General features: G+C 42.3%; 1 protein-coding gene across 1 annotated transcript in view; it reads right to left on the minus strand.

Moving 5' to 3' along the window:
- LOC126336290 (macrophage mannose receptor 1-like) overlaps positions 1 to 26,295 on the minus strand; it is a 64,717-nt gene extending 38,422 nt beyond the window's left edge. Inside the window, exons 1-4 of the mRNA XM_049999823.1 lie at positions 26,216 to 26,295; positions 23,402 to 23,575; positions 23,215 to 23,245; positions 7,952 to 8,203 (exon numbers count right to left, since the gene is read on the minus strand). Of these exons, the coding sequence (XP_049855780.1) occupies positions 7,952 to 8,203; positions 23,215 to 23,245; positions 23,402 to 23,569 (451 nt within the window). The 5' untranslated portion in view covers positions 23,570 to 23,575; positions 26,216 to 26,295. The remainder of the gene's footprint in view (positions 1 to 7,951; positions 8,204 to 23,214; positions 23,246 to 23,401; positions 23,576 to 26,215) is intronic.
- Positions 26,296 to 27,211: the final 916 nt, after the last annotated feature.

Here is a 27,211-nt window from a genome sequence, read left to right on the forward strand (position 1 = left end):
CTGTGTTCTTATTTCAATTTCCAGGAGTGTAGAATGGGTCAGCAAGAAAAGTCCAATGAACTTTTGTGAGCTGCTATCAGGTGACAGATTTGTTTGAGGCCTTACTTTGTCGTGGAGATAGAGAAATTCGTTTGCAAGTTTGTGACGACGAACACGCCTAAGTTGTTATAGAGTTCTGAGTTGGCCGTTGCACCAGGGTGGATGACATCGAACAGAATAACACCCGAAGTCCCACAAGACCGTCACCGTGGCTTTACCGGCGGAGTGTGCGACTTCTATCTCTTCGGAGGAGAGATGGTGGATTGCCGGTTTGTTTCCCAGTCAAAGTGATGAATCCCTGTTTCATCGCCTATGGCGATGTGTAACACCACAGGTCTTGTGCTGTATGGATTTACTTTGCTTTTGTTTTATTTAATGTTACATCGTTGAGCTTCTGTAAATATGTTTGATTGAATAGATGTCACAAAATTGTATATTCTTTTCTTTGTTTAAAACTTTGATGCCATGATTTGATTCTATGCAATGTAGTGTATCTGTCATTTGAATTCTTTGTCTCATTTGGAGGGAACAAAACTTACTGTATATGATTGTAATTTTGTGTGAATAATTTTTGATAGAAATGTCAATATGTGCAAATGTTTTGTTTTATTTAATGTATTTGATTATTGTTATGTAAACTGCTGATCCTCACTTAGGGTTCTTAGTTCTTTAGTATATAAAAGGTGTAGTGGTTCCCCTCGGGAAAGGAACTGTGTAGCGCGCGCAAATTGTGGTTGGCCTAGGTAGAAAAGGTGGAAGAAGAGTCAGTTAAGGACGAGCCACCAGTCGGGGACGAGCCACCAGTCGGGACGAGCTACGAGTCGGGACGAGCTACTAAACTGTGCACTGCCATGTAAATGTTGAATACTGTGCTGGTTCCGAGAGAGGCTTTTTCTGCCGCTTACCAATGCCTCGGATGGATGGATAAATAGATGGGACGATTCTGGAATTGGTATTCATCATCGCCACCAAGAAGGGCCAGAGTCCAGCAATTCCACCTGCGAATCCACCTACCAACATGCAGTGGCCACCACACTGCGCAATCACTGTAACGGAATACTATAGTGATGTACAGTGAAGTATCAGCTAAATGGTTGTGTTAGAGGACTCAAATATAAGGTAATTTATAACTGAATTTATGTACCCACCTTGATTTTTCTCCTTATCATAACACCTCTCAGGTTCCCCTCCGTTTGCACTAAAGTGATTTCCGAGTGTCCTTACTGAAAGAACATTAAAGCCCATTGTTTTGCTAATTGATGCCTCTTGAACATAGTTAAATGAAAGTTAAAGTTAATGATGCTTGCCGAAAATGATTTTCCTAGTAAAACTGCTTATTACTGTATTGTTGCCAACTTCAAATAAAAAGTTCTTATGACTGAGGCTTATAAAGTTTTGCTTCGTAAATGATCTCATTACTGCCTGTTGTAAATCACAGAAGGTGAGTCAGTATCTTACATATATATTAATTTTGTCTCTCAATGTAGTAAGAGAGGAAAACTGCAGGTTGAAACGTTATATACTCATGTTTACTAAGTGTTTGTCTCTATTGTGTTTGTGCTGCTCCAGTTGTTAGCTTCAATCTTAAAACGTACGCATGTGTCAAGAGTTCACCGTGCTCGCGTGTGACAAAGTATAGGTTGTGTTTATCCATTAAAGTTACTAATAACTGTTTTCTTGAACGAGAATGTTAATCATTCTCTTGCCTAGTAAGGCTGGTGACCGTTTTCTTTACCCGTTAAACAGTGCAGATAGGCAAAATTTTGTTTGTTACTGTTCAGATATTTCCGTAATTCTGACTTTCACTTCCAATAAGCCACCTCTGTTAGGTACAACACGGTCAACACAACGAAATTCCTCTCAGAGGGTAACACTGCTCTGTTGCGTTGTACTATAATTGCTTTAATAAAGTAGTTTCTCACACAACCTGCTTCCAGCTTTAAGGTTATGGTACAGCAGTAGCAGACGGTAGTGTTATAGATGTTCAACTAAAAACTGACATAATCAGCATTGTAATGCGCAACAGTTCCGCACAGATGGTCCTTCGTTTCTCTTTATGGTCTTCAGTTCGGTGGCGAGGAATTCAGCGGGCACACACCTTTGAGTAACCGAAATGGTGGGTGAATATATTAGCGCTAGAAACAGGAAAGTCCAAGTGTGCAACGAGGTGTTTTGTTGCGATAGGTGAGAGTGTCGTACGTTTCAGTGTTGCAGGAGTAAGAGCTGCATGCGGCCGGCCAGCAAGTGGGAGAACGGACAGGTTTGACCGATATTGTTGCAATGATGAGGACAGGCGCCTTGCCCAATGACTGACTGTGCCCTTGTTCATACACATTCTGCAAGCGCCTATGAATATCTGCGATGTTCCGGTTTTGCACCAAAATAAACTCGATGGCAGCTCTCTGCTTGGAACGCACGCAGACGCCGTTTCGAAGGCTCCGTATAGCGCAGCCACCAAAAGGACCTTCATGAAACTGTAGGGGCTGAAGCAAATTTACTTCAGGTGTGTCCTTCCCAATAGCTGAATGTAAGATGTGCTACCAGACACAATCAAACCTCGAATGTTTCTGTACCCGGAGGACAAACATTTTCCCGCAGCCAAATGTCATGCTATTACGTGGGTTAAAGGGTGGGCGGTCGCTTATCTCTTTCATGAGAGACCTAAATCCCGCCTCGACTTCTGGACCTATTTAGCAACATCCCATGCAGCTCTCGAAAACACGCCACGTTACCGAACATTATTTGCTATCTATCTTCGTGGGGTCTTTGTTAGACCTCAACTAAGTTGGGGGGGTGCCTGCCTCATAGGGCACCTACCCCTCCTCACCCGGCGGTGTTTGAGTTTAAGCCGCCTACGGTCGATTCTACTTCTGACCTCCGCGGATGGGAGAGTGAGTCGCAGATTGCGCGGATTTTATTTCCTTTTACTTCTCCTTTTTCTTTACCCAGAATATATATATATATATATATATATATATATATATATATATATATATATATATACTTCTCTGTCGCCATTGTGTTCGATGTAATTTCATGATAATAGTAAATATTACAAAAAACACAATGCAGATAAATAAATAACAACAGCGCCTTCCGCTTCTGTTAATTCCTGTGTCTCCCACTTCCCTAGGTTTCACAGGGCCGGTGGTGATGAGGGGGACACTGTGGCCAGGTCTCGGGTTTTGACCCCTGCCTACTTTTACCCCCGAGCCCCCACCGGTCCACTACCCAAAAAAAAGAGAAGAAAAGAAGGTGAGCGTGACGGATTGCCGTCCTAAGAGCCCGGGTTCGATTCCCGGCTGGGTCGGAAGTTTTCACCGCTCAGTGCCTGAGGGTTGTGTTGTGTTCATCATTTTATCCCCATCCGGCGCGCAGCTCACCCAGTGTGGCGTCGAATGTAATAAGACCTGCACAAAGGAGGCATGACCTGCCCCGCAAGGGGCCTCCCGATCAATGACGCCGAACGCTCAAATTCATTTCCATTACTCCATAATGTCCTGTATCAATTATCACATGTTTTAAAGTGAAACTGGCCGAGAAAAATGTGTTACATTACTTATTACGCGCCCCTCATCCTCAGAATACAAAATGTTCTGTTTGCCTTGAAAATAGCGGAGATCTACTGTTTGCAAAGAGGGTAGTAGATGAAATCCACACAATTGCAGATGACTGTGGTTGCAGCCCATCTGTTGTAAGATGGTGGAATAAATTATAATCTGTAACACAATGAGGTTTGTTGAGGTAGACCAGCTCTCTCAATACCCAGCACTGTTTCAGGAAAAACCACACACGAGAAGCACTGTTAACTTCATCTGAATATGATACCTTGAAAAAATAGGCTTCCGAAAGTCTTTCGACGCTACGTCGCATCACTGACTATAACTCAGACACGATCATACGCATTGTCTTTATAAATATGTAACTGGGACGAGAAATGTTTGTCTAATAGAGCACTACGTGATGCTGGACAGCGAATGTTCCAGAGAAAGGAAAGTAGCATTGTGTGTCACTTCAGTATGCGTAAAGGATTCATCTAGCACGATCAGAAGCGCAGTAAGAGTGTTCACTGACGACGTCATTTTATACAGGAAAGTAATTTTGAGATCTCATAAGAAACTATAGATAAACTTGGACAAAGTTTAGATTTGGCTTAATAAATGGCAGCTCTCTTTAAATGTCAATGAATATAAAATAATGGTTGTAGCAGATCGCATCCAATAGGATCTGTTTACAAGACTGGTGGTGAACAACTTCACCACGTTGCTTCGTAAGTACTTAGCAGTATCGCTAAAAAGCGATGTTAAATAGGGCAGCGACATAGAATGAATATTAGAGAAGGTAAATGGAATACTTGGAATTTTTGAATGGATTTTGGGATAATGTAAATCGCAAACAAAACCAGTGGTGATTGTTTCAATGTTTGGAGTCCTTGTCAAATAGGCGAGACAAGAGAGACTGAACGATTAGAGACGCGATGCTAGGATCGTAAGAGCTCTATATTGCCCATACGGAAGAGACCTTGAAAGAAAGACGAGGTAGTTCTCGCGAAATCGCCTAGGGAAAATGTAGAGAAACTGTATTGGGTGACGACTGTGCCATAGCTGTATTCTCATCCACCCATAATTCGCACAGGGATCACGAAAAAATATCATAGAGACCAGTGCGCTTACAGTACTTACAGTCATTTTTCTCTCGCTCGGTACGCGATCTGAACTCCTGGATGCATGAGTAGCTAGTCTCACAGCAATGGATGAGAGAGGTCTGTAAGAACTGAAAAAAGTTGAAAATGGTGCTATTAAAAAAATTAGCAAATTTTGACACAGAGTGTGTAATAAAGTATTTATTATGATACAGTCCGACACTTTCATTTCTTGAGCGTTTGCAGAGTAGTTGATCACTTTTGTTTATGATCAATGTGGGCACAGGAAGCATCTTTATTTTGGTGATCTTCCAGTTTCCGTGAGCTTCATCTCTTGAGGGTCAACTTCATTTTGGAGGTAAGAGTCATTGATTCTCATCTCTTCTACAGAAAATATTGTCGTTTTATCCGATCTACCTTCTGTGTAGTTCGGATGTTGCTGTGAAAATAAGCACAAGATATTTATTGCTGCTTCATGCAAACTTTTGTCTGTAAACCAAAGTACCTTATTCTTGACTGTCCCTTTGAAATGTATATTTGTCTCTTTTGGTCAAGATAATCAGTTCCTGCTTTAAATTTATTACAGAATAAAACTTTCTGTCTCCTGTTTTTATTGTTTTATCTACAGTGCTGCTGTGATACAAAGTACTTATCAACACCACACGCTTGTTCATTTGTGATGCTGAATTTAAAATTTCTCTACACGTGGAAGTCTTCATTTAGAATAGATTTCCTATTTGTGTTGTTACACAACCTGTTACTGGACCAGGTAGAATTTTCATGATGTTGTATGTTCAGGACCGTCAGGAGCGGACCGGCAAGATTGGGGCGTCCCTTCGTTTTGAAGAAAAATATCAAGTTAAATCAGAATGAAAATTTATTCAGATTCGGTATATAGCGTCACCAGGAGGACGTCTCCAGTTCAGAAGTGAGGGGGCTGAGAGGAAGGCATGAGGAGGCAAGGCTAGGTATGTCTGTTCGGTTTGGTAGCCAGCAGAGATGAGAGCATCGCCTTCGTAGCTACGTCTCTTCACTGGTCGTAAGAGAGCCTCTCGCCATAACATCCATCTCCCACTCTGAAGAGAGCAGCGGCGCCATGCACTCAACATTTTAACCCATGCGTAGCTGAGTGTTATTCACGCGTACGACTCGTGGTGTGGTTGTGGTGGGTAGCCAGGCCAAGCCAGCTCCGACAGGGGCATTTAGGTTAATTGAAGTTGAAAGGCTGAGTGCTCTGGTATAGCTTTTACAGTACTGCAAAAAAATTTTAAAAAGGAATAAATTTTTGAGAATGTACGTTTGGAGCACAGCACTGTATAATAGTGAAACATGGATAGTGGGGAAAACGGAACAGGAGATTATCGAAGCATTTGATCTGTGGTGCTGCAGACGAATGTTGAAAATTTGGTGGACCGGTAAGATAAGCAATGAGAAGGTTGCAAGGGGAATCGGGGGGGAAACACTGGTAAGGAGATGGGACAGGATGACAGGACATCTGTCAAGACATCACGGATAAGTTCTATGGTACTAGAAGGAGATGTAGAGAGCAAAGTCTGTAGAGGAGATAGAGATTATTATACATCCACCAAATCACTCAGAACATAGGTTGCAAGTGCCACTCTGAGACGAAAGGTTGGCACAGGAGAGGAATTCGTGGAAGACCGCATCAAACCAGTCAAAAGACTGACGCCTAAAAAAAAAAAAATCCTTTCTAACTAGCGGCTCTGCACACTCGTATTCTGCTCATCTGTGGCAGTGATTTGCAGCATTGAGTTCCATCTCGACCGAAAAGGAAATCGACAACTCTGCATCATCTGACTTTTCACTGTTGCTTCTGTGGTGTCACCGCCACACGCCACACTTGCTAGGTGGTAGCCTTTAAACCGGCCGCGGTCCGGTAGTATACGTTGGACCCACGTGTCGCCACTATCAGTGATTGCAGACCGACCGCAGCCACACGACAGGTCTAGAGAGACTTCCTAGCACTCGCCCCAGTTGTACAGCCGACTTTGCTAGCGATGGTTCACTGACAAATTACGCTCTCATTTGCCGAGACGATAGTTAGCATAGCCTTCAGCTATGTTATTTGCTACGACCTAGCAATGCGCCATGATCAGTTTCTATTGATATTGTAAATCATGTGCCGTCAAGAGCGACGTTCGTCATTAATGGATTAAAGTTAAGTGTTCCACCAGCTACGTGCGTTTTTCTCACTTCCACTTCCCTTGTCATGTTCCAGACCTCACGCCAGCCTGCGTGAGCTAAAACGCGTGCATTTCGGCCTCCTTTAGTAACACGGTGTTGGCTCTCTTGCCAACCACAACAGAGTCTCTTAGTACGCTAGAAGATACCGCTTTTTTATCCTGGCTACCGTGTCTCAGAAACACTTATGTCTCCAAGATCAACGAATGCTTCATATTCAAACCACTCAGTAATAGATGTTCCAAAATTTCAAGCTCTTGTGCTGACTTAATAATTTTTTATCTCTTACAGTTATTATGATACCCATATTATAAGGAAACGATAAAAGTAAGTTGCATAACTATTCTGTTTATCAAACGAAAGTGATTTCATCTGAAAGTATTTTGGCATTAATAAACATACGAGTACTCTGTTATAGTTTTTAAAGTATTTCTGAACTGTCATCTAAGATCATAAATTTGCCAAACTGGTAACTATTGTCTGTAATCTAGCTACTTTAATGCAATATTAGATAAAAAGATAACTATTGGAAAGACGGTTGATTCACTAGGCTGTCCAAAAGAACCCCCTCAAGAGTTAGACGTCTAGGATTACAAAATTCTTAATGTAATATAATTAATAATGTTTTTTTTCGAAGAGAGTAAATTGTATTTCGAAGGATTACACTGGACATCAACCACTATAAACGAGTTTTAATACAATTTATTGAGAAAATGAAAGGTTTCCGGGTCTAAAAGACATCTGTTATGCATCAAAGGGTTAATACGAAAGGAAATCGACATGTAGTGTTTAGTGGCTTGCAGTGTAAGTACGTAAAAACAGATTCATAGCTGATGGTTCTTATGAGGCTTCTCTCTGTATCCGAATCTACCTAATTCACGCTATAGTGGAGCTGCTCGAACTAGACAGTAGTTTCAGCTGGGGAGATACTCTATGCACTGTTTTCTGTCAAGTTTTTGTACATCTTGTGATTCTCACGCAGTAGTCTTCTGAAACCCGGAACCATTTAAGAACAAGCCAGTAAACAGTTGCGAATTACTGCTGAAGGAACTGGTTGTGTGCACTTGCCGTCATCGCCGTAGAAGATGCCCTCGGTCATGATGTCGTGTATGCCGACGAAGGCGGCGTCAATGCCGGGCTCGCGTCGCACCATGTTGCCCAGCGCGGACGCCGCCGCTTTGTCCCTTGGGATGGCGAGTCTGCCGCCGTGGCGCTGGCAGGTGGCGAAAGCCGCGTCGCGCGCCATGTGCGGCCGGTACAGCTTGAACAGCCCCCACGGCTCCACGTACTCGTAGCCCGCCGGCACGTCCTGGACGCTGGCTGCAGCACAGCGGTAATTATCCGTACAAATTATAAAAATGGATTTATGTATGTATGTATATTCCATCGACCACTTGACCGAATTCAACCAAACATATGAGTTACAGCATGAAAAGAAACACTGCAGGGGTAAAAGCCACCAGCTTCGTATTGTGCACTGGAGAGAGATGGACAGACAGCGAGTGGACAGGAGAACAAAGGGACACATAGGAGGAGGAGGAAATGGATAGATATATGGAAGGTCGATATGGACAGATAGTGGGGAGACTAGAAGATGGAAACAGAAAAGAAAGAGGAGGAGATGGACAGAGAGAAGGGAAGTAAGAGAGAGGTAATGAGATGGAGGAAGGGGTGAAGAGAGGGGAAAAAGGAAATGGCAGAGAAAGGGAAGAGGAAGAGAAAGAGATGGACAGAAAGAGGGAAAAGGGAGAGATTATTAAAGAGAGAGGGAGGATGATATGGAATTAGAGGGGAGAAGGAGGTAGACAGCGAGAGAAGAGACAAATGGATAGATGTGGAGGAGCAGATTGACAGGGAGGGTATTGGTTAAAACAGTCTTGGTTGCAATTTTAGTTTTTTTTAACAACGCGTTTCGCCTTATTTAGGCGTCTTCAGGCTATCTACATAGAAAACAGAGAACAAATACATCTATTTAAGAATCGCGATTGCGATCGCGTTGTGCAGACTTGGATAAGTATGTACAAACAGATAAACTGTCGAAAGAGTAAATACCTTAATTTGGTATTTCTTAGAAGAATCCTTTAATCATTGTAGCCAAAGGGCATCGTCGAATATATCTGACCAGTCCGTTAAACTCAGTAAAAACTAGAAATATAAATTACGTTATCCAAGTCTGCACAACGCGATCATGATTCTTAAATAAATGTATTTGTTCTCTGTTTTCTATGTAGATAACCTGAAGATACCTAAATAAGGCGAAACGCGTCGTTGACAAAAAAAAAAAAATTGCACCCTAGACTGGTTTTAACCAATACTGTTAAGCACTGGTTTGCTGTATGCCACATATGGATTGGAAGAATTTCGACAGAGAGGGTGACAAGTACAGGCTACTGGCCAAACCATCGCGTCGCTCACTGTTGCCACGAGAGAATGTAAATCCTATCGGTGCGACCAGACGAGTGACACGTGAAAGGAATGAATCCCGATGCATTTCCTTGGACATGTTTCCATGTATCTACCAGCTGGAGACCATTGTTGAGTGTCCATTATTCGGGGCACGGTGAATAGCGTAGCAGCTGATATTTAGGTGCTTGAGTGCTATTAAAGTCGCACCCTAAAACCCGGTCGTTGCCCTGCCCTGAAAAAGCGGTGCTACTTCTTCCGCGAAGAATAACGAACTGTCGCGGTGGCTGATCGTTCCGGAAGAGGCGTACAAATTGATAAACTGGACGCCTAGCACCGTTACGGCTATTCGTCTAGCGTCGGGGAGATATGGTACTACTTCCACCTCGAAAATATCCTTGAGGAGAACCGCGACACCGTTATGATATGGCGAGGCGCGGGCCACGTGGACCGTATAACCATACATACCCGAGATATCGTCGACGAAAATCTCTTGGAGAAAGACGGTGTCAATTTCTGTTGCAGTGAGCATGTATTGGAGCAACGACAACGTGTCCTAATGATGATAACTTTGATCGTTTCCTGCAAGTGGGTCCGCTGTCAGCGTCGCCGTAAATGTTGGGGCCTGTCTTCTGGGAGCCCGCGTCTGTGCCGTCATCTGCTGCTCGTGAGGGGCCAGGTGTGTGAGGAGACACTTATCATACACCACAGCGGGGATAGAATAATCTTTTAAGACACCCGCCCAAGGTCCGTAAGCTAAACGTGGCTGCGGTAGCTGATCGATCAAGGTTGAATCCGTTGTGTCCGGCTGTGTGCCGATGGCGGACGCTGTTCTTGTGATCTGTTTGCCCGAGAGAGCGGAAACGGTTGTATCGAAGTGAGGGAAGGCAATAGATTAGGGCGATCTTTTGTCATCCATGTTTTCCGTCTCATAAGCCGTCCGGCTGTCAACCTGAGAAGACGCCCGCAGGACGCAGTCGTCCGAGGGTGTACGACTTTATTTTTTTATGTTTCCTCGGTGACGTCTGTTTCCGGAGGTGGGTTTCCGTGTCCGAGAGAGTGTGTGGTTACTGCATCGTGTCCTTGTTAAGATGAAAAGCAGAGGTCGGTACAACCTGAGTACTGAGTTTCCTGTGGAGTCGATGGGCGATCTCCTTCCATCTCTGTTGAATTTTTAATGGTGTCAGACAATTCTGTCCGTGTTACAATTGTGCATTCTAATGTTCCATGTCTTCCAAGTGGTCTTCGATCTTCCATGATGGTCGACCGGGTCATTGCGTAATTGTGGGCAGGGCCGTTGACGTATGGAGTGGCGCCGTGTCACGTAACGTGAGTTCTGTAACCTGACGCTGAATACACACCGAACGTACATGACTCTTTTGGCCGCAACCAGGATAAATACGAGTCGGCCTATAGTACATCACGATTGCTCTTCATCCATTTATGAGTAGGTAGAACGGCACCTGTTTTGGCTGGCTCTGAGCACTATGCGAATTAACTTCTGAGGTCATCAGTCGCCAAGAACGTAGAAGGAAGTAAACCTAACTAACATCACACACATAGATGCCCGAGGCAGGATTCGAACCAGCGACCGGAGCGCTCGCTCGGCTCCAGGCTGTAGCGCCTAGAACCGCACGGCCACTCCGGCCGGCTCCTGTTTTGTTAATTCAGCTTTAACTTGTCGCTCGGCGTTGAGGACCAAGGACGTCTCGAAGGTCTTCAATTTTTCTGCCATGTGACTAATTACTGTCCCATACAGTGGGAAGGCACGGTGACTGCGTCCTGCGGCACTTCGAACGGGAGTTTGAAGACTCGTAGTGTGAGTAATCCTAGTCCTGCGTGGTCAACGGTAACCGACCTGACGTGGCCATCGGAGTGTTTGAACTTGACAATGTTCGCACATCTGCTCACAAAAGCGTGACTTACCACGTCGTCGACCATCCTGACGTAGATGACGGTACTTGTGATGGATAGGTGGATACCAATGATGTGCTGTGGTGCTTCGTCACGGATGGAGCATTCTATTTCAAGGGCTCTTGTTCCTGCGTCGGGCCGGAAGCTGATTTTGATAATAGCTTTTCCGTATAAATGAGCGGGAGTGACTCAATGTCTACAGACGCGAGTACTAGTTGCGGCGACGAAGTAAACAAACTACGCACTCTGGCGACTCTGCAGACTGGAAGCAAACAAGACGTCGCCGATAACACGCCGGAAGCAGACTTCGTACAATTCGACGGTCTACCACTCTAACATCTGAGCTAACGAATAATTTGCATTAGGTGGATAAAACGACAATTTCCGCAAGGACGTTAATTTCGTTGCATGACGCTATTCTTCGCTGTAGCAGTGGGGGAGCACAACTTTTGATGAAGTTAGTAAACTTGTGTGTTGACGTGGTGGGAATTTGCCGGTACAGTTCAACCACATTTAACGCATCTTCTCAATCTGTGGAACACTGAAAAACTACTTTTCAGGAGTTATTATTGATGTATTTGTACAGTATGGTGCTACACACCATTTCCAAAACACTTTCCGAAAAGTAAATTAAAAAAAAAATAATTGCCTTATGACAGTAGGAGCAGTGAGATAACCGGTGACATTAGAAAAGCAGGTGACTCGAATGGATCCTTTTAGCAGGCTCTCAAACTATTTTAATTTCATTTCCGTTTTTACAAAAGAATACTGAAATTCAATAGGGAAAAAAGGATATTTCGAGCATGAAGTGACATAATTCATCTTCTGAGACAGTATCCAGAAAACAGTAAAATATTAGAAACATGGATTTCAAACTGCTCTTTTGAACGAAAAAGACCACATTGAGCTACCAATAAATTGCCTGAAATGAACGACTCGGAAATGTTTTGCATTTTGCTGTCAAAATAGTTCATTTTTCGTTTGAAACAGAACTGACAATTTTATTGTCCTGCTGGCATCCTGTACGTAGCCCACTCATCTCATCCTCGACGATGACGATGGTTCAAGGAAGAAGATGAAATAGAAGAGTGGGCTGTCAAAAGACATTCCTTCAGTAACGGGTGCCAAACGCTTGTATAAAAATACTGACGCTTTTCCACCGTGTTCGAATTTTTTTTTTAACCTCCGTGATTATCCTGACTCCTCAAGTTTGTAGTGAAATTTGCTATCTTACATCTGCACCAAGGTTAGTCCTTATTAGCGGATGCCAACAACTGATTCCGGGATAGGGTTTCAAACTAAAGATCAAGTGATGCACAAAGATCAAAGAGTGGACTTTTTTTTTTTAATCATCAGTCTTCTGTCTCGTCTGATGCGGCCCGCCACGGATTCTTCTCCAGTGCTATCCTCTTCGTCTCAGAGTAGCACTTGCAACCTACGTCATCAATTACTTGCTGCATGTTTCCAATCTCGGTCTTTCTCTACAGATTTTTCCTATACGGTTCCCTCTAGTACCAAGGAAGTCATTCCCTGAATTCTTAACAGATGTCCTATCATCCTGTCTCTTCTCCTTGTCAGTGTTTTCGACATATTCCTTTCCTATCCGATTCTGCGCAGAACATCCTCATTCACCGATGGAGGTGGCGCAGTGGATAGACACTGGACTCGCATTCGGGAGGACGACGGTTCAACCCAGCGTCCGGCCATCCTGATTTAGGTTTTCCGTGATTTCCCTAAATCGTTCCAGGAAAATGCCGACTTCCTTCCCCGTCCTTGCCTAATCCGATGAGACCGATGACCTCGCTGTCTGGTCTCCTTCCCCAAAACAACCAAACAACCAAACAACCATCCTCATTCCTTACGTTGTTAGTCCACCTAATTTTCAAAATACATCTGTAGAACACAAAAATGGTTCAAATGGCCCTGAGCACTATGGGACTTAACTGCTGTCGTCATCAGTCCCCTAGAACTTAGAACTACTTAGAACTAACTAACCTAAGGACATGACACACATCCATGCCCGAGGCACGATTCGAAACTGCAACCGTAGCGGTCGCGTGGTTCCAGACTGTAGCGCCTAAAACCGATCGGCCACTCCGGCCGGCTGTAGACCACATCTCAAATACTTCAATTCTCCTATGTTCTGGTTTTCACACAGTCCATGTTTCGCTACCATACAATGCTGTGCTCCAAAAGTACGTTCTCAAAAATTTCTTCCTCAAATCAAGGCTCATGTTTGACACTAGTAGACTCCTCTTTGCCAGGAATGATGCCCTTTTTACCCTGCTCTGAGCGTCATTGGTCATTTTACTGCCTACCTAGTAGAATTCCTTAACTTCATCTACTTCGTGGCCATCAATCTTGATGTTATGTTTCTCGCTGTTTTCATTTCTGGCGCTTCTCATATTTTCCTTTGTTTTACTTTTGAATATTCATTCCATTCAGGACGCCATGTAATTCTTCTTCACTTAGGATAGCAGTGCCACCAGCGTTTCTTATCACTGATATCGTTTCACCTAGAATTTTAATTCCGCTCGTGACACTTTCTTTTATTTCCCTCAATGCTTCTACGATGTACAGATTGAACATTAGGGGCGAAAGACAACATCCTCATCTTACACCCGTTTCAATCTGTGCACTTCGTTCTTGGTCGTCTATTCTTACTTTTCTCTTTTGGCTTGCACCATTTCATATTGACTTATGCATTTTCCAGGTCGACAAATTTATGGACGTATCTTGCTTTTCTTGTAGTCTTGCTTCCATTATCAGCGGCAATGTTAGAATTGCCTCTGTGGTGCCTCTATCTTTCCTGATGCCAAACTGATCGTCATCCAACACATCCTCAATTTTCTTTTCCATTCTTCTTTATATTATTCTTGTAAGTTACTTGGATGCTTGAGCGCTTAAGCTGATTGTGCGATAATTCTCGCACTTGTCAGCTCTTGCAGTTTTCGGAATTGTATTGATGATATTTTTCCGAAAGTCAGATGGCATGTCACCAGACTCATCCATTCTACACACCAACGTCAATAGTCGTTTTGTTGCCACTTCCCAAAATGATTTGAAAAATTTTGATGGAATGTTATCTGTCCCTTCTCCCTTATTTGATCTTAAATCCTCCAAAGCTCTTTTAAATTCTGATTGTAATACGGGATTCTAAATCTCTTGTAAATCGTTTTCTGTTTCTTCTACTAAAAATCAAAGAAATCTTCCCCCTCAAAGAGGCCTTCAATGTACCCATTCCACCTATCCGCTCTGTCCTCGGCACCTAACAGTGGAACTCTCATTGCACTCTTAATGTTACCGCATCTGCTTTTAATTTCACCGAGGGTGGTTTTGACTTTCCTATATGCTGAGTCTGTCCTTCCGATAATCATTTCTTTTCCGATTTCTTCACGGGTTTCATGCACCCATATCGTCTTAGCTTCCCTGCACTGCCTATTTATTTCATTCCTCAGCCACATGTATTTCTGAATTTCCTTGAACATTTTTGTACTTCCTTCTTTCATCGATCACCTGAAGTATTCCTTCTGTTAGCCATGGACTCTTCACAGTTACCTTTTTTGTACCTATGTTTTCCTTTTCAGCTCTGTAATTGCCCTTATTAAGAGGTTCACTGCTCTTCAATGGTGCTGCCTAATGAGCTATCCCTTCTTGCTGTATCTGTAGCCTTACAGAACTTCAAGCGTATCTCGTCATTCCTTAGTACTACCGTATCCCAGTCTGATTCTTCCTGACTAATCTCTTCGGCCTATTCTTCATCACTACTAAATTGTGATCTGAGTATATATCTGATCATGTGAATGACTTACTATCCAGTATCTGACTTCGGAATCTGTACCTGACCATGACGTAATTTAACTGAAATCTTTTAGTGTCACCCGGCCATTTGCAGATCTCTCTCCTCCCGTTGTGATTCTTGAATAGAAAATTCGGTAACACTAGTTGAAACTTTTTACAGAACTCAATTAGACTCTCTCCTCTCTCATTCCTTGTCGCAAGCCCATATTCTCCTGTACCTTTTTCTTCTGCTCCTACCCCTATAACTGCATTCCAGTCCCCCATGACTATTAGATTTTCATCTGCCTTTACGTACTGTGAACCCCTTTCAATATCCACGTATACTTTCATCTTCAGCTCGCGACGTCGGCATGTATACCTGAACTGTGGATGATAGTTCTCACAATTGTTATCATCCCTTACGCGCCAAGAAGAAATGTTGAAAAAATCGAGCAGTTCTTGTAAGGTGTAGCAAATTCAACAGAAAATCAGTACTATATAACTGAGAAATTAGGTGCAGAGAGATAAGCACAGAAGGTGATGCAGCTGGAGATATACGGCTTCGACGCACGTTGTACGTTGCGTCATCTGCAGACGAAAGCCAGAAACAGTTCTGTCTAAACCATGACATATGAGCTTCAATCACTGTACTGTGGAGCGGAAATGTTGATATTCTACTACTAGTGTGATGTGTCGTTTTTCAGTAACTGTTCTTCAACAGCCATGCTACAAGCTATTGCATTTCATTATGAACTTGTTTCAAGTGAGAGCCAATTTGCAAGAAATGTCCTCAGTATACAATAATTTGTTTTAGAAATCTATCCTACCGTGTACCTGGCATGATATTGGTGGCATAGAAGCAATTCAACTACCAGTTCTCCACCTCGGCTGTTTTTCACAAGTATTCAGTTTATTCTATCTTGCACGATTGGTCAACTTGTGCCTTACATGTCATTTTTAATAAAGCCTACGAAGAAACAGATCAGACAAACAAGTATAAGTATGACATACTGACATAGAAAAATAAAATTGTAGTTACAGGCGTAGATGTTTTTTTCCCCTTTATTGTTACTGTTCTCCCATGTGGGTGGAGAGCTGTCAGTGGTGCAATATTCCACTCTACAGCCAAAGCATCTTCAAAAATTTAGTATGAATGAGATAAAGATGATGAGGACTTCTTTGCTCTTTTAAATTAAAAACCAAAAACGGACATACAAAACAAACGAAAATAAATACATTTAAAAGAAACATGTTACAGAATGGTAAAATTCGTCAAGGGAAAAGGGCAGAAGCACTGCGCTTTCACTTAAATCTTGAGGGACTTGCACTGTGAGAAAAGTATTTCAGGGGAGGGGGGCGGGAATACGTTCTGTAGGTATGAGGGGTAGGAAAATTACTGAAAATGAAGATAGGCGTTTGGGTGGATAGTCGGGGGCGGGTGCAGGGATTTTTTTATGGATAGTATAGTGGTAAGAAGAGGAAAGAGATGGAGATGGGTGGAGAGGGATATGGAGAGAGGAACTCCTGATGTGGAGTGCGAAAGGTGGGGAAGATTTAAAGTTGTTAGGATGGATAAGTTATCGGGGCGGATTTCATTGTCTGGAAGAGGGAGTTGGGTGAAGGTGCGATGGGATAGGATGTGGAATGCTTGTAGCTGAAGGGCCCATGGGGCCTGTTTGTAGAAGCGCGTCAGCATAGCAGAGTTGGTGATCAGAGGGGATACATTGGCGTTGTTGGAATCTAGATTGCAGATAGTATAGGAAATGAGGAGGTTTTCTATGTGCGTGAAGAGGGGTGAGGATGTGATGAAGTCGTAGAGCATCCATGTGAGGAAGGGTAAGCGTATGTGGAAAGCGAGACGGTGTGCATTGCGTTCTAGGATTTGAAAGAACGTTGGTGGGGCGGAATGTGTTGAAACGTGCGAGTGTCAGAATTAAAACCAGAAGAATGCTGTGTGCAGTAGTAACTAATGCCACGTTATAGTACACTATTTGTTGCTGGATACCAATTGTTCACCCCGAAAGAGTCATAGCTAATATATAGCATCTGAATCAGTGTTTCCTTAGATTGATACATGAGTCAGTGAGTCAGACGTACTGTACTACGCACTATTATAAGCGTGTACTAGAAGGTCGAAAATGAAAAAAAGTCTACAATGAACAGTATGCCAAGGTTCAGATGCGTCTGGAGAGTGCCGTTAAATTCAGGAAGATGAGGCGCGGCTTTATTACATCATTATAAATATAGTCTGCCCCGATAGCTGAGTGGTAGCCGGAACGGTAACTCAGCGTGTTCGGTCAGAGGGTTAGCTACCTTCTGTAACAAAAAAACTGAGTGAACGGATCAACGAAGAACCTGAACGGGTGTCATCGGACGTCTGCCCCGAACATATTCAACGAACAATATAGAAAAAAAATGAGATCAAATAAAAGAAAAGTGGCCATCGTGACGGATTTCCGTCATACGGGCCCGGGTTCGATTGCCGGCTGGGTCGGAGATTTTCTCCGCTCAGGGACTGGGTATTGTGTTGTCTTCATCATCATTTCATCCCCATCCGGCGCGCAGGTTGCCCAATGTGGCGTCGAATGTAACAAGACCTCCACCAATGTGGCCGGACCTGTCCAGCAAGGGGCCTCCCGGACAAAGACGCCAAACGCCCATTTCCATTTTTCCATTATAAATATATATGTGGGTACATAACTATATATGTGACATTGTTTACTTTAGCTGCAAAATAACTTTGATGACTGAAGATGGATCACATTCACAGTCAAAATAGTTACTGGAAAAGTGGTGTAAAAATACAAAAGTAAAAATATATTAAGGCAGTGATAAAAGTTGTTTTCTATAGCAAAATAAAGACATGTGGAAAAGAAAAAAATTATCAGTTTACAATTTTCGGATCATGGCTGTAACATCATCTTTCGTAGAGGGGACCAGCTACTAGCAGCTAATATTGCTAATGCTGCATCAGGTAAAGAGTATATGTATCAGCACAAAAGGTGCGATCCCTTTCATAGGTTCCCAGACCATGATACGAGAATTGTTATACAATATACATTTTAATGTTGTGCCTATACCCAGTCACTTATTTTTTTCTGTATCAAGCTGCCTCTCTACATATTTTAAATATTGACAACAATATACTTTAGCCAGCTATACACTGGTGTCCAAAATTAAAGCAAAAAATCGGAATTTTACAAGGTTGCCTTTATTTTGTCACAAAAAAAGTACAAACCGGTGATGGTAAAGCAAAAACAATCTAATAAATATAGAACGCAAACAGCTGCAACAAACATAACGGTAGAGAAAATTGTTCTTCCTTTTTCCAACTTAACGGATTTGCACATTCATTCCAACAACTGGTTAATGTGCTCAGTATGGGGTGTGATCACCTCTGGGGCCAATACAGGCCTGACAATGACGGGCATGCTGTGACTGGTGGCATCAGTCTCATGTCGAGGTAGTAACGCTCATTATTCCTGCAGAGCTGCTCGCAGTCTTTGAGAATGGTGGTGAATGTTGACGTGATGCAACCCGTCTCCCTAGTACATCCCAGGCGTGTCCTACATGGTTCAAATCCGGAGAGCGAACAGGCCACGGCATGCGCGCAATATCTTCCGTTTCCAAGAAAACATAACCACTCGTGCTCTATGAGGTCAAGCATAATTGGTCATCAATACGACGCCTCGGCCCACAGCATCTCTCAACAACCGCAAATGAGGTCCCAAGATCTCGTCACGATATCTGGCAGCAGTTAAACCTTGCCGAGTCACTCGTAAAATTTCATACAGGGGTTCGTGTGGTAAACATAATCCCTGCCCAAATCATTTGTGATTCTCTTCGATCTCGGTCTCTTTCCACAACGTTTGGCTGTGTTCCACTTCCCTACAGATACGAATTCATCGAGAATCACTCTCCAGACTAAATCGGGACTCGTATGTGAAAACAACATTGGATCAGTCTTCGACCGTCCGGGTGGCATGCTGATGACTCCACTCTAGACGTTCCCTGCTCTCAAGACGCGTCAGAGGTACATATACAGCAGTTTTCCGACAATAAGGATCAGCGCGTCGAAGCCTTCTGCACACCGTGTGTCTCGATGCAACACGTCCAGTGGATGCTGCGAGCTCACATGCCATTTTCCATGCAGTACTAAGCCAAATAACGGTTCTCTCTTCTAAAGTCACACGTGGTCGGCCCTGCCCTGGTCTTCGGGATGCAGATTAGGCATCTATAAACTTCCGCCACATGCAAGAAACAACAGAGTGAGTCACATTATTTCTTTCAAAGGCTCTCCTCCGCAGAGAGTCTGGTAGGTATCTTCTCTGTGCCATACTGCACCGTCTGTGACTGTGCACACAGCGATCTTGGGGCAACCCGGGAAACAGTACCTCGTTTCATACGTGCCCTGACGTCATCGTTGGCACAGTTATCTGTTGGCCGGGATGACATCTTTCGTGCAGAACATGACCGTATGATTATATCGTGGATTATTCACAGGACGGGGAAAAACGGTTTGCTGCTTTAATTTTGGACAGTAGTGCATATTCTATGGTTTGTGGTATTAGCGCCTAGTAATCCCCCCCCCTTCCCCTCAACCCCCCTCTTTAAAGTAAATTTCCAAATGATTATTTTTGTTTTATTTTTCACGTCTTTCTCTCGCTACAACATATAACTTTTGACACTTTCTTAATATATCTTTACGTTGGTGTTTTGTTACTTAAAAATTTTGATGTGTCATCTGGCGAGCCAAGTATTACAAAAGCTATTCTTACTCATGGATGTCGCCTTATATCTGAAACATTATTTATCACGTGTATGTAGTTATGTAGTCACAGGCTACGTTTCTAATCATGTATCATATGGCTCAGTTGTATTTCTAGTTATTTTACGCCCAAAATGTGACAGACTTCCTTCCCCCATTTTCCTGAATTTCACCGCATTTTGCAGGATCATTTTATTTCTTGGCACATTTTCTTCGCAAACTTTCTTCTCTTAGCGCGTTACGTCGCACGTGTCGATCTGTGGACATAGTGATTGAAAGTGCTATATCTTAGCTGTTACTGTTTGCTGCGTGGACAGAAGTGACAGCTGGCATCCACCAATGACAGCGAGCGCATCATTCGTTATGACGAGCTTATTACTGCACACAGCATGCTTTCTGGTTATCTTCTGACGCCCGCCGTTATATGCTCGCTTTCTGATCGACTATATTTCTTTGTCAATAAGCCAAATGTGAACTTGTTGTATCTTTTCTGATAGACTGCGCTTGAAAATGGTCGAAATTGGCCGATCGTGCAAGATAAAATAAACTGAATACTTGTGGATAACAGTTGAGGTGAAAAACTTTAAAATGTCCTTTAATAAATATATGGTTACGGTACCCACATGAATGAAACACTAATCTTCCATTTTTAACTATGTGGATAGTTTCTCAGATATTAATTTCATAAACCACCCAAATACGTAAGTCTAGATTACAGTGGCGGGTGGCTTAAGTCTAATCTACGATTCAGAAGTTCCGGTTTAGATGATCGTCCAATTATACATTATTTTTCAAATTCTAATGAAATTCCTAACAGGGTACAATTTAATGTTAACAATTTCAGAATGTTTTTATTTAAAGTGCTGTGAAATAACGAACTAACACTGGGAATTCATGTCTATTTGTTTACAAACAACATAAACAAACAACTCAAGCTGATACAAATAATTCAAAGTTACGACGACCATTCTCAATACATGCCTTATAAAGCAGCGCATTAATTTTATCCGATTCAATTTCTAGAGCAAAATTGTGCTACAGCTACTTCATATAGGCTCACAGGAAAATATTCACTATCGACTCATAAAAGGCTACCGTGTATCGTACTGGATGATTGCACCAGGATTAGGGTCCCGAACATAAGCACTATCGGCTGATACTTTCTACCACTGAGACCTGCTATCGCCTGGAATATTTGTTCCTTAACATTGGTTCCTTTTTTCGAAACATTCCAGCAAGTACCCTGAACATCTGTATAATTTTGACTCTGAAGGCGTGGGACATACTGCACAAGTTACTGAAATATTGGCATTACTTCCTGCGTTTACACATTTTTTACAAATATGTTCGGCGCTGCACCTTTATTTTGTCTAAATGAAACATGGAACATTTTTCAACTTATTTTACCTTGTATGTGTGTAACGTCACTGTGTCCTCTGGTTGGTAGAAACCTAACTTTATTATTCAGTAATGTACTAGCTGAGTGCAAAATTATACATTGTGAAACAGTTAAGCATTTACTGAGCACTATAAGGACAATGTAAATCCAATAATAAGCAATATATTGAACAGAAGTCATATAATAAATAAATCTTCATCGCTGTTGGGAAAGGCAGTTGGTCACGAGGTACTTTCTCCGCATTTTTAGTTTATTTATTAAAAGTAATTACATTAAATCTATCTAAGCTATCAAAGCAAGGAGAAAGGAATGTTACGGCTCTGAAAACAGGCTTCACACTCACAAATACAATATTGTCATAACGCTGCAGAGATTTATTTCACTTTTTTCCATAACCAAGTGCTCGCTATTGCTCTAGTGTCACAGTCTCGTAAAGCGTTGGTCACAGTTGCGAACCTGCCTCTGATATGGGCTTTAAATATATCACAGACGATGAAGTAATAGACAGAAATATGTAAATATGTGGTTGGTTCATCAGTAATTAGCAATAACCGTGTAATACATTGGAATGTATACGTCGGGTCGGAACCCCATGAGATGTAATTTCACTAAATGCATAACATGCAACGGCCAACGAAGAAATAAAACCTTGAAAGGATTCTATATGATTTAGAGACACGCTGTTTAAAATGTTCCTTTGCTTAACATGAAATAAGCGAAAGTTATCGCCCATGCGTAACCACGTACGGCTTGTTTACACGCTTCCTGGCTCGGAATCCAATTCTTTGGTAATCTTATACGGGGTGTTCAAAAACTCTCTCCTCAGTGGCGTACGATTGTAAGTCTCGCGTTCCGCATGATTGTTCTTCTGCCTGTAAGTACCGTAATTTTCAACGAAACAATTAACGCACAATGATACTGCAGTGATATTCTCTACCCATTCATAGGAGAACTACTGCACGGTTATTTTCAACAAGATGGTCTAACCGCGCATACAGCTAGCGTTTCAATGTCACTGCTTGCTGATGTTTTTGGTGATCGCATAATATCACAGGGACTTTGGCCTCCACAATCGCCTGACCTAACACCACCTGAATTTTTCTTCTGGGGTGCAGCGAAAGCAACTGTCTATAAAAACCGTCCAAAATCCATCGATGAATTGAAAACTGCAACATCCACTTTTACTGCTTCTGTTACAGAAGAAATGTAATATCCTGTGTTTGGAAACTTGATTAGACGAATTGAATTGTGTAGTCAAGAACAGGAGGGATAATTTCAACATTTAATGTGAAAATTGGCAAGTAAATATGAATATTCAATAAATTAATAATTGAGTTTCGTTTCGGTATATTCACTGCGGCATACGGCACCCGCGGCTAACGTACGGAGAGACTTTTTGAACACCCCGCGGCATTTAGATAATGATAGATACACTTCTAGACATACAATTTAACACCAGCAGCGCAAATAGTGCTGAATACAATGCAATCCGTTTTCTTCTACGAGTAATGCTGTGAACAAGCTAAAGACACGTAGACATTACCAACACTATGGTGACTATGACAATATACATTTACGCATATTCAATCGAAGAGCCTGGATTCCAATTGGTCCTTATTTTTGTGGGAGGACACAATCTCGTTATTAACGCCTTTGGACCGAACAAAAATTTAGAATAGAAGGTTATGGGCGGAAACAGACTTAAGAATGTTAGACCTCGATGGTAATAGGCCTATACGAATTTTCAGTGTTGTGAGAAATACTCCTACGGAATACGCCAAACATAAAAAACTTATTATTGTTATGACAAATTCATAGCTTCCCTATGACAAACTATGATATTTCAACTTAAACTAGCCCTCCTGCTACGATGTAGATCCGTCTGTCTCCGTAGAACAGAAGTTTTGTGAACTTCAGCTCTTCCTTAACTGATTCATTGACTGAATTATTGTTGAATGCAATTAATCAGGCTGAAACTTTTCCTGTTACAGTATATTTTCCACATTATTATTGAATTACGGTGAACTACCAATGAAATCAAATGTTAGTATAGCTTGAGAAACTTACCTTTACTACACTGTAGTTTCCCGGCAAGATTCTGGAAAGAAATAAGTGAACATTGGTGTTAAAGGTTCCTTAGGGCGTTATCTTTAAGAAAGCGAGGTTGCGTAGAAGGCAAAACAAACGGATTTTGAAACGACTGAGACATTTCTTTCGTCGATTAAAAAAAATGTGTGTGGTGCGACTTACTCACCTTGGACTTTGAACAGACTACGTCCATCGCAGAGCCCCTTAGCCTGTTTATATTGCAGTGACACTGTATTAAGCTGCTCTGGCCACTGACTGTATGTAGTCCTATCAATAAAACCATAAGGAGTAGCTCAATCATGGAGCCAACAGGCGAGACTGAAACCACGAACATTGTAGGCTGTGAAGCAGAAACAATAAGGCGTAAGTCTCGTAGAAGATTTAACAAACATATATTCACTGTAACTACTACGGTATAAAATTTGCAAAATTATTTCAAACTTTTCGAAAACATGTATGAACAAGAAAGGCTATACAATTTATTCTCGTTTACACCAAACGACGATTGTCATTGGTTACATCTACCATGGTTCTCGATTAACCGATAACAGCTGTTTGTGTGTAATCACCACATTATTTATCTAGGAAGGGAATCTTTACTGCATGTATTGCGAGAATTGTAGGAATTGATTAATCGAAACACCTTTAAGAATAAAGTTACAATTGATGATGTGGCTGTTTCGCATTTTGATAGTGGCGCTCTACTTTATCGACTGTTTGTAACTCTATAAATTATCTCTTTTAGCGGTATTTCAGTAAGGGAAGGGTGAGGGTACATGATGCTGAGGGAATGGTTAGGAGACCGGGATAAAAGACAAGAGTTCTACGTTTCTCTAACGTAGGAACTCGGGAATCACAAGCTGTCTCCAATAGAACGCATAGTAAATAGCTTTGTTGCATAGAAAGAACCCGCCTAGTAAGACTGTGAGTTAATAACAATACCGACGTATCGTACGTTTGCTCCTCAAACTCCTCTCGGAAAGCAGGTGTTTCGTCTAAGAAATTTCCTCTGTCGTGTTACCCTTCATTATACTGTATACTGCATACCGATGGTGACGATCAACAGCGACAAAAGGCTAATTACGTCGTCGTTAAACAACTGCCTTCATTCAGGAACTCTCACGACATAACTAGAACTGAGTTCCTGAAAGATTACAATAAATTTTAATTTGAACGTATCAAACGAATATTTCATTCCATATGATTAAATGGTGAACTGAATCATGGAAACCTAGCGACCTTGCTACAACGTAATATGAGGCATATAAATACTGAGTACCACACTTGTATCCTGGGGGACTGTTATCCTCTTCTTAGAGACTATACCAGGGTATTACTAATTTCTTCCTTTAACTTTGCCTTGTAAAGGCGAGAGGTACACAATAATTGATTAATGGATCAAATAGCTGGGACGTAACGACTCGGGGGGAGAGAGCGGTCGTGGTGGTGTTTATGGTAGTGTTGGTGAAGAGGTAATGGCTGTTAAGTCGTGGAAATCGGGATATTATGCTACTGTGTGTTCTACGCGTCCTATGCCATCAAGGTAGCGAACCTCTTCCACCGTTCCAGTTAAGGAAAAAACAAATAAGAAAACTAACTTTGGGCTATATTGTACACCCTGAAGATAGTATTGTGTACTTTTTAAGTAAAAAAAATAGTACCCAAGGACACTACCAAGGTATCGAAAGAGTGCGAGGGCAGATGGTGGGAGCTTTGAATACCACGATTTTCAACCTGAAATAAAATTTCAAAAACAGCTTTGAAACTGATGTTATTGTTTAGCGTAGTTGCGTTGGGTTGTTTGGGGGAAGAGACCAAACTGCGAGGTCATCGGTCTCATCGGATTAGGGAAGGACGGGGAAGGAAATCGGCCGTGCCCTTTCAAAGGAACCATCCCGGCATTTGACTGGGGAGATTTAGGGAAATCACGGAAAACCTAAATCAGGATGGCCGGACGCGGGATTGAACCGTCGTCCTCCAGAACGCGAGTCCAGTGCGCTGACCACTGCGCCACCTCGCTCGGTCAAGCGTAGTACATAGGGATATTTAAAAAAGTAGTTTTCAATAAAATGATGGCACTTTTTAGTAAAAGCCAGTATTTTTGACAACAACGTTGTTACAAGAACCTGCGCCAATCGAAATTGAATTATATCACGAAAATCCTACGTAGTATAGTGGAATAAACGCCAGCTCACAAGTTTAGAAAAGGTATAACGTAATCGAATGTATATTTCATGAGTAATAGCTCCCGCCAACTTAAAAGCGTTATCTTGAAAACAAGCGTTTAAAGTTTCAACTTCTGTTTTTCAGTGTTGAATTTGAACAAACATTCAGTTGGTAATGCCTGCACCGATAAATTGTCCCTTTTTTCGACGATATCGAAACACTCTCACTTTGACGAAATTATATCGGTTAACTGGCTTCCACTTACCGATCGAAGCGTTTTTTGCACGATTGGGATTACTTTTCGAACATTTCCATCCGTATAACCGTATAAATGTGTTTCTTTGCAATCTTCGACTACTCACGTTTTACTCGTACTTTGTATATAAATCAATCGAAATTATATATTTAGCAGACGCGAGATAAGCACGGGCTTTCAGACTGTTTACCATAAACGAATCATGCTACGAAGAGGACTGCGGTTCAGAAGAGTAGTTTAGTTTCTACTAATGCCCTCTCTAATAGTATCCGATAACTGGACGCTTATTCCGCAGATAACTGTTGTAGTAATACATTGGTAGCATTCAAGCACTCGGATGCGCCAGATCCACCTGCAGTAAATCACACTCTTAACATAGTATATCTAAGGAACATTGTAGACCAATAAAAAACTAGGCTAAAAAATAATTTCGAACCCGTTCTACTCCCTGCCATCGATGTACTTGCCACGCATTAGAAACTATTTAAATCATTAAAACATTGTCCTCCTGAAATCATTTTCAGGGCGATAAACTTACTTCCGTCGTTTCTTACGTACCTTGGTCGTGCACGCCTGCTGGAGTTTAATACTGCTGTGCCGTTGTCAAGGAGCGGTGGTCTTGGCCGCGAGGCTCATAGTACGTTTGGAAGAGAGCCCACCTGCCTGGAGACTCCCGTTACACACTCGACCGGCACACTGAGCACGTCTCGTAACTGTCTTCAACGATCTGTCCGTCGGGACTACTCTTTAGCAAACAGCCATTAGCGCTCGTCGTCAGCGCCTTCCGCCTGAATGATATCACACAGATTCACTGCTGTCTACCCAACAGATTCTGCGAATGTAGACTCTGCATCTAGAATGCAACATATAAAACGAGTTTTATTAAAGTAGGGGGAAGCTAACAAAACTTCGAGGCTTCGCTAGTACGTTGCAGTCTTAGCGCTTGAACAATGTTGCCTGAAAAATTAAGAAATAGCTCAGGCCAAAAAACCAGTATCTCATTGTGAGTTTTATTCACTTTTATTTAGTCTTTGGCATAGCAAACTATGTATGCTTACATTCAAGTACAGAAACCTAGAACAATTATAATTAAGTATAAAGGGATATAGATCTAGTAAAGATGCCTTTGCCCGTCTTTCTCGGTCTGTTCATATCTTGTTGTGAATGATCCATATTTTCTGGGGAAAATTGATGCCTGTGTGTTTTTTGTGATACAGGAATGCCGTAAACAAGCATTTTTTTCCGTGGTGCCGCAAAATTGTCACCAATTACACTTAAGAGTCAAAGACACTGGTAAACGTAATATCGTGTAGGGTCCCCGCGAGCACACAGAAGCGCCGCAAACACAACGTGGCATGGACTCGCTAATGTCTGAAGTAGTTCTGGAGGGAAGTGACACCATGAATCCTGTAGGGCTGTCCATAAATGCGTAAGAGTATGGGGGGGGGGGGGGGGGGAGTGGAGATCTCTTTTGAACAGCACGTCGCAAGGAGGCATCGCAGATATGCGCAACAATGTTCATGTCTGGGATGTTTGGTGGCCAGCGGAAATTGT

This window comes from Schistocerca gregaria, chromosome 2, assembly GCF_023897955.1.
Source record: "Schistocerca gregaria isolate iqSchGreg1 chromosome 2, iqSchGreg1.2, whole genome shotgun sequence".
Lineage (NCBI taxonomy): Eukaryota > Metazoa > Arthropoda > Insecta > Orthoptera > Acrididae > Schistocerca > Schistocerca gregaria.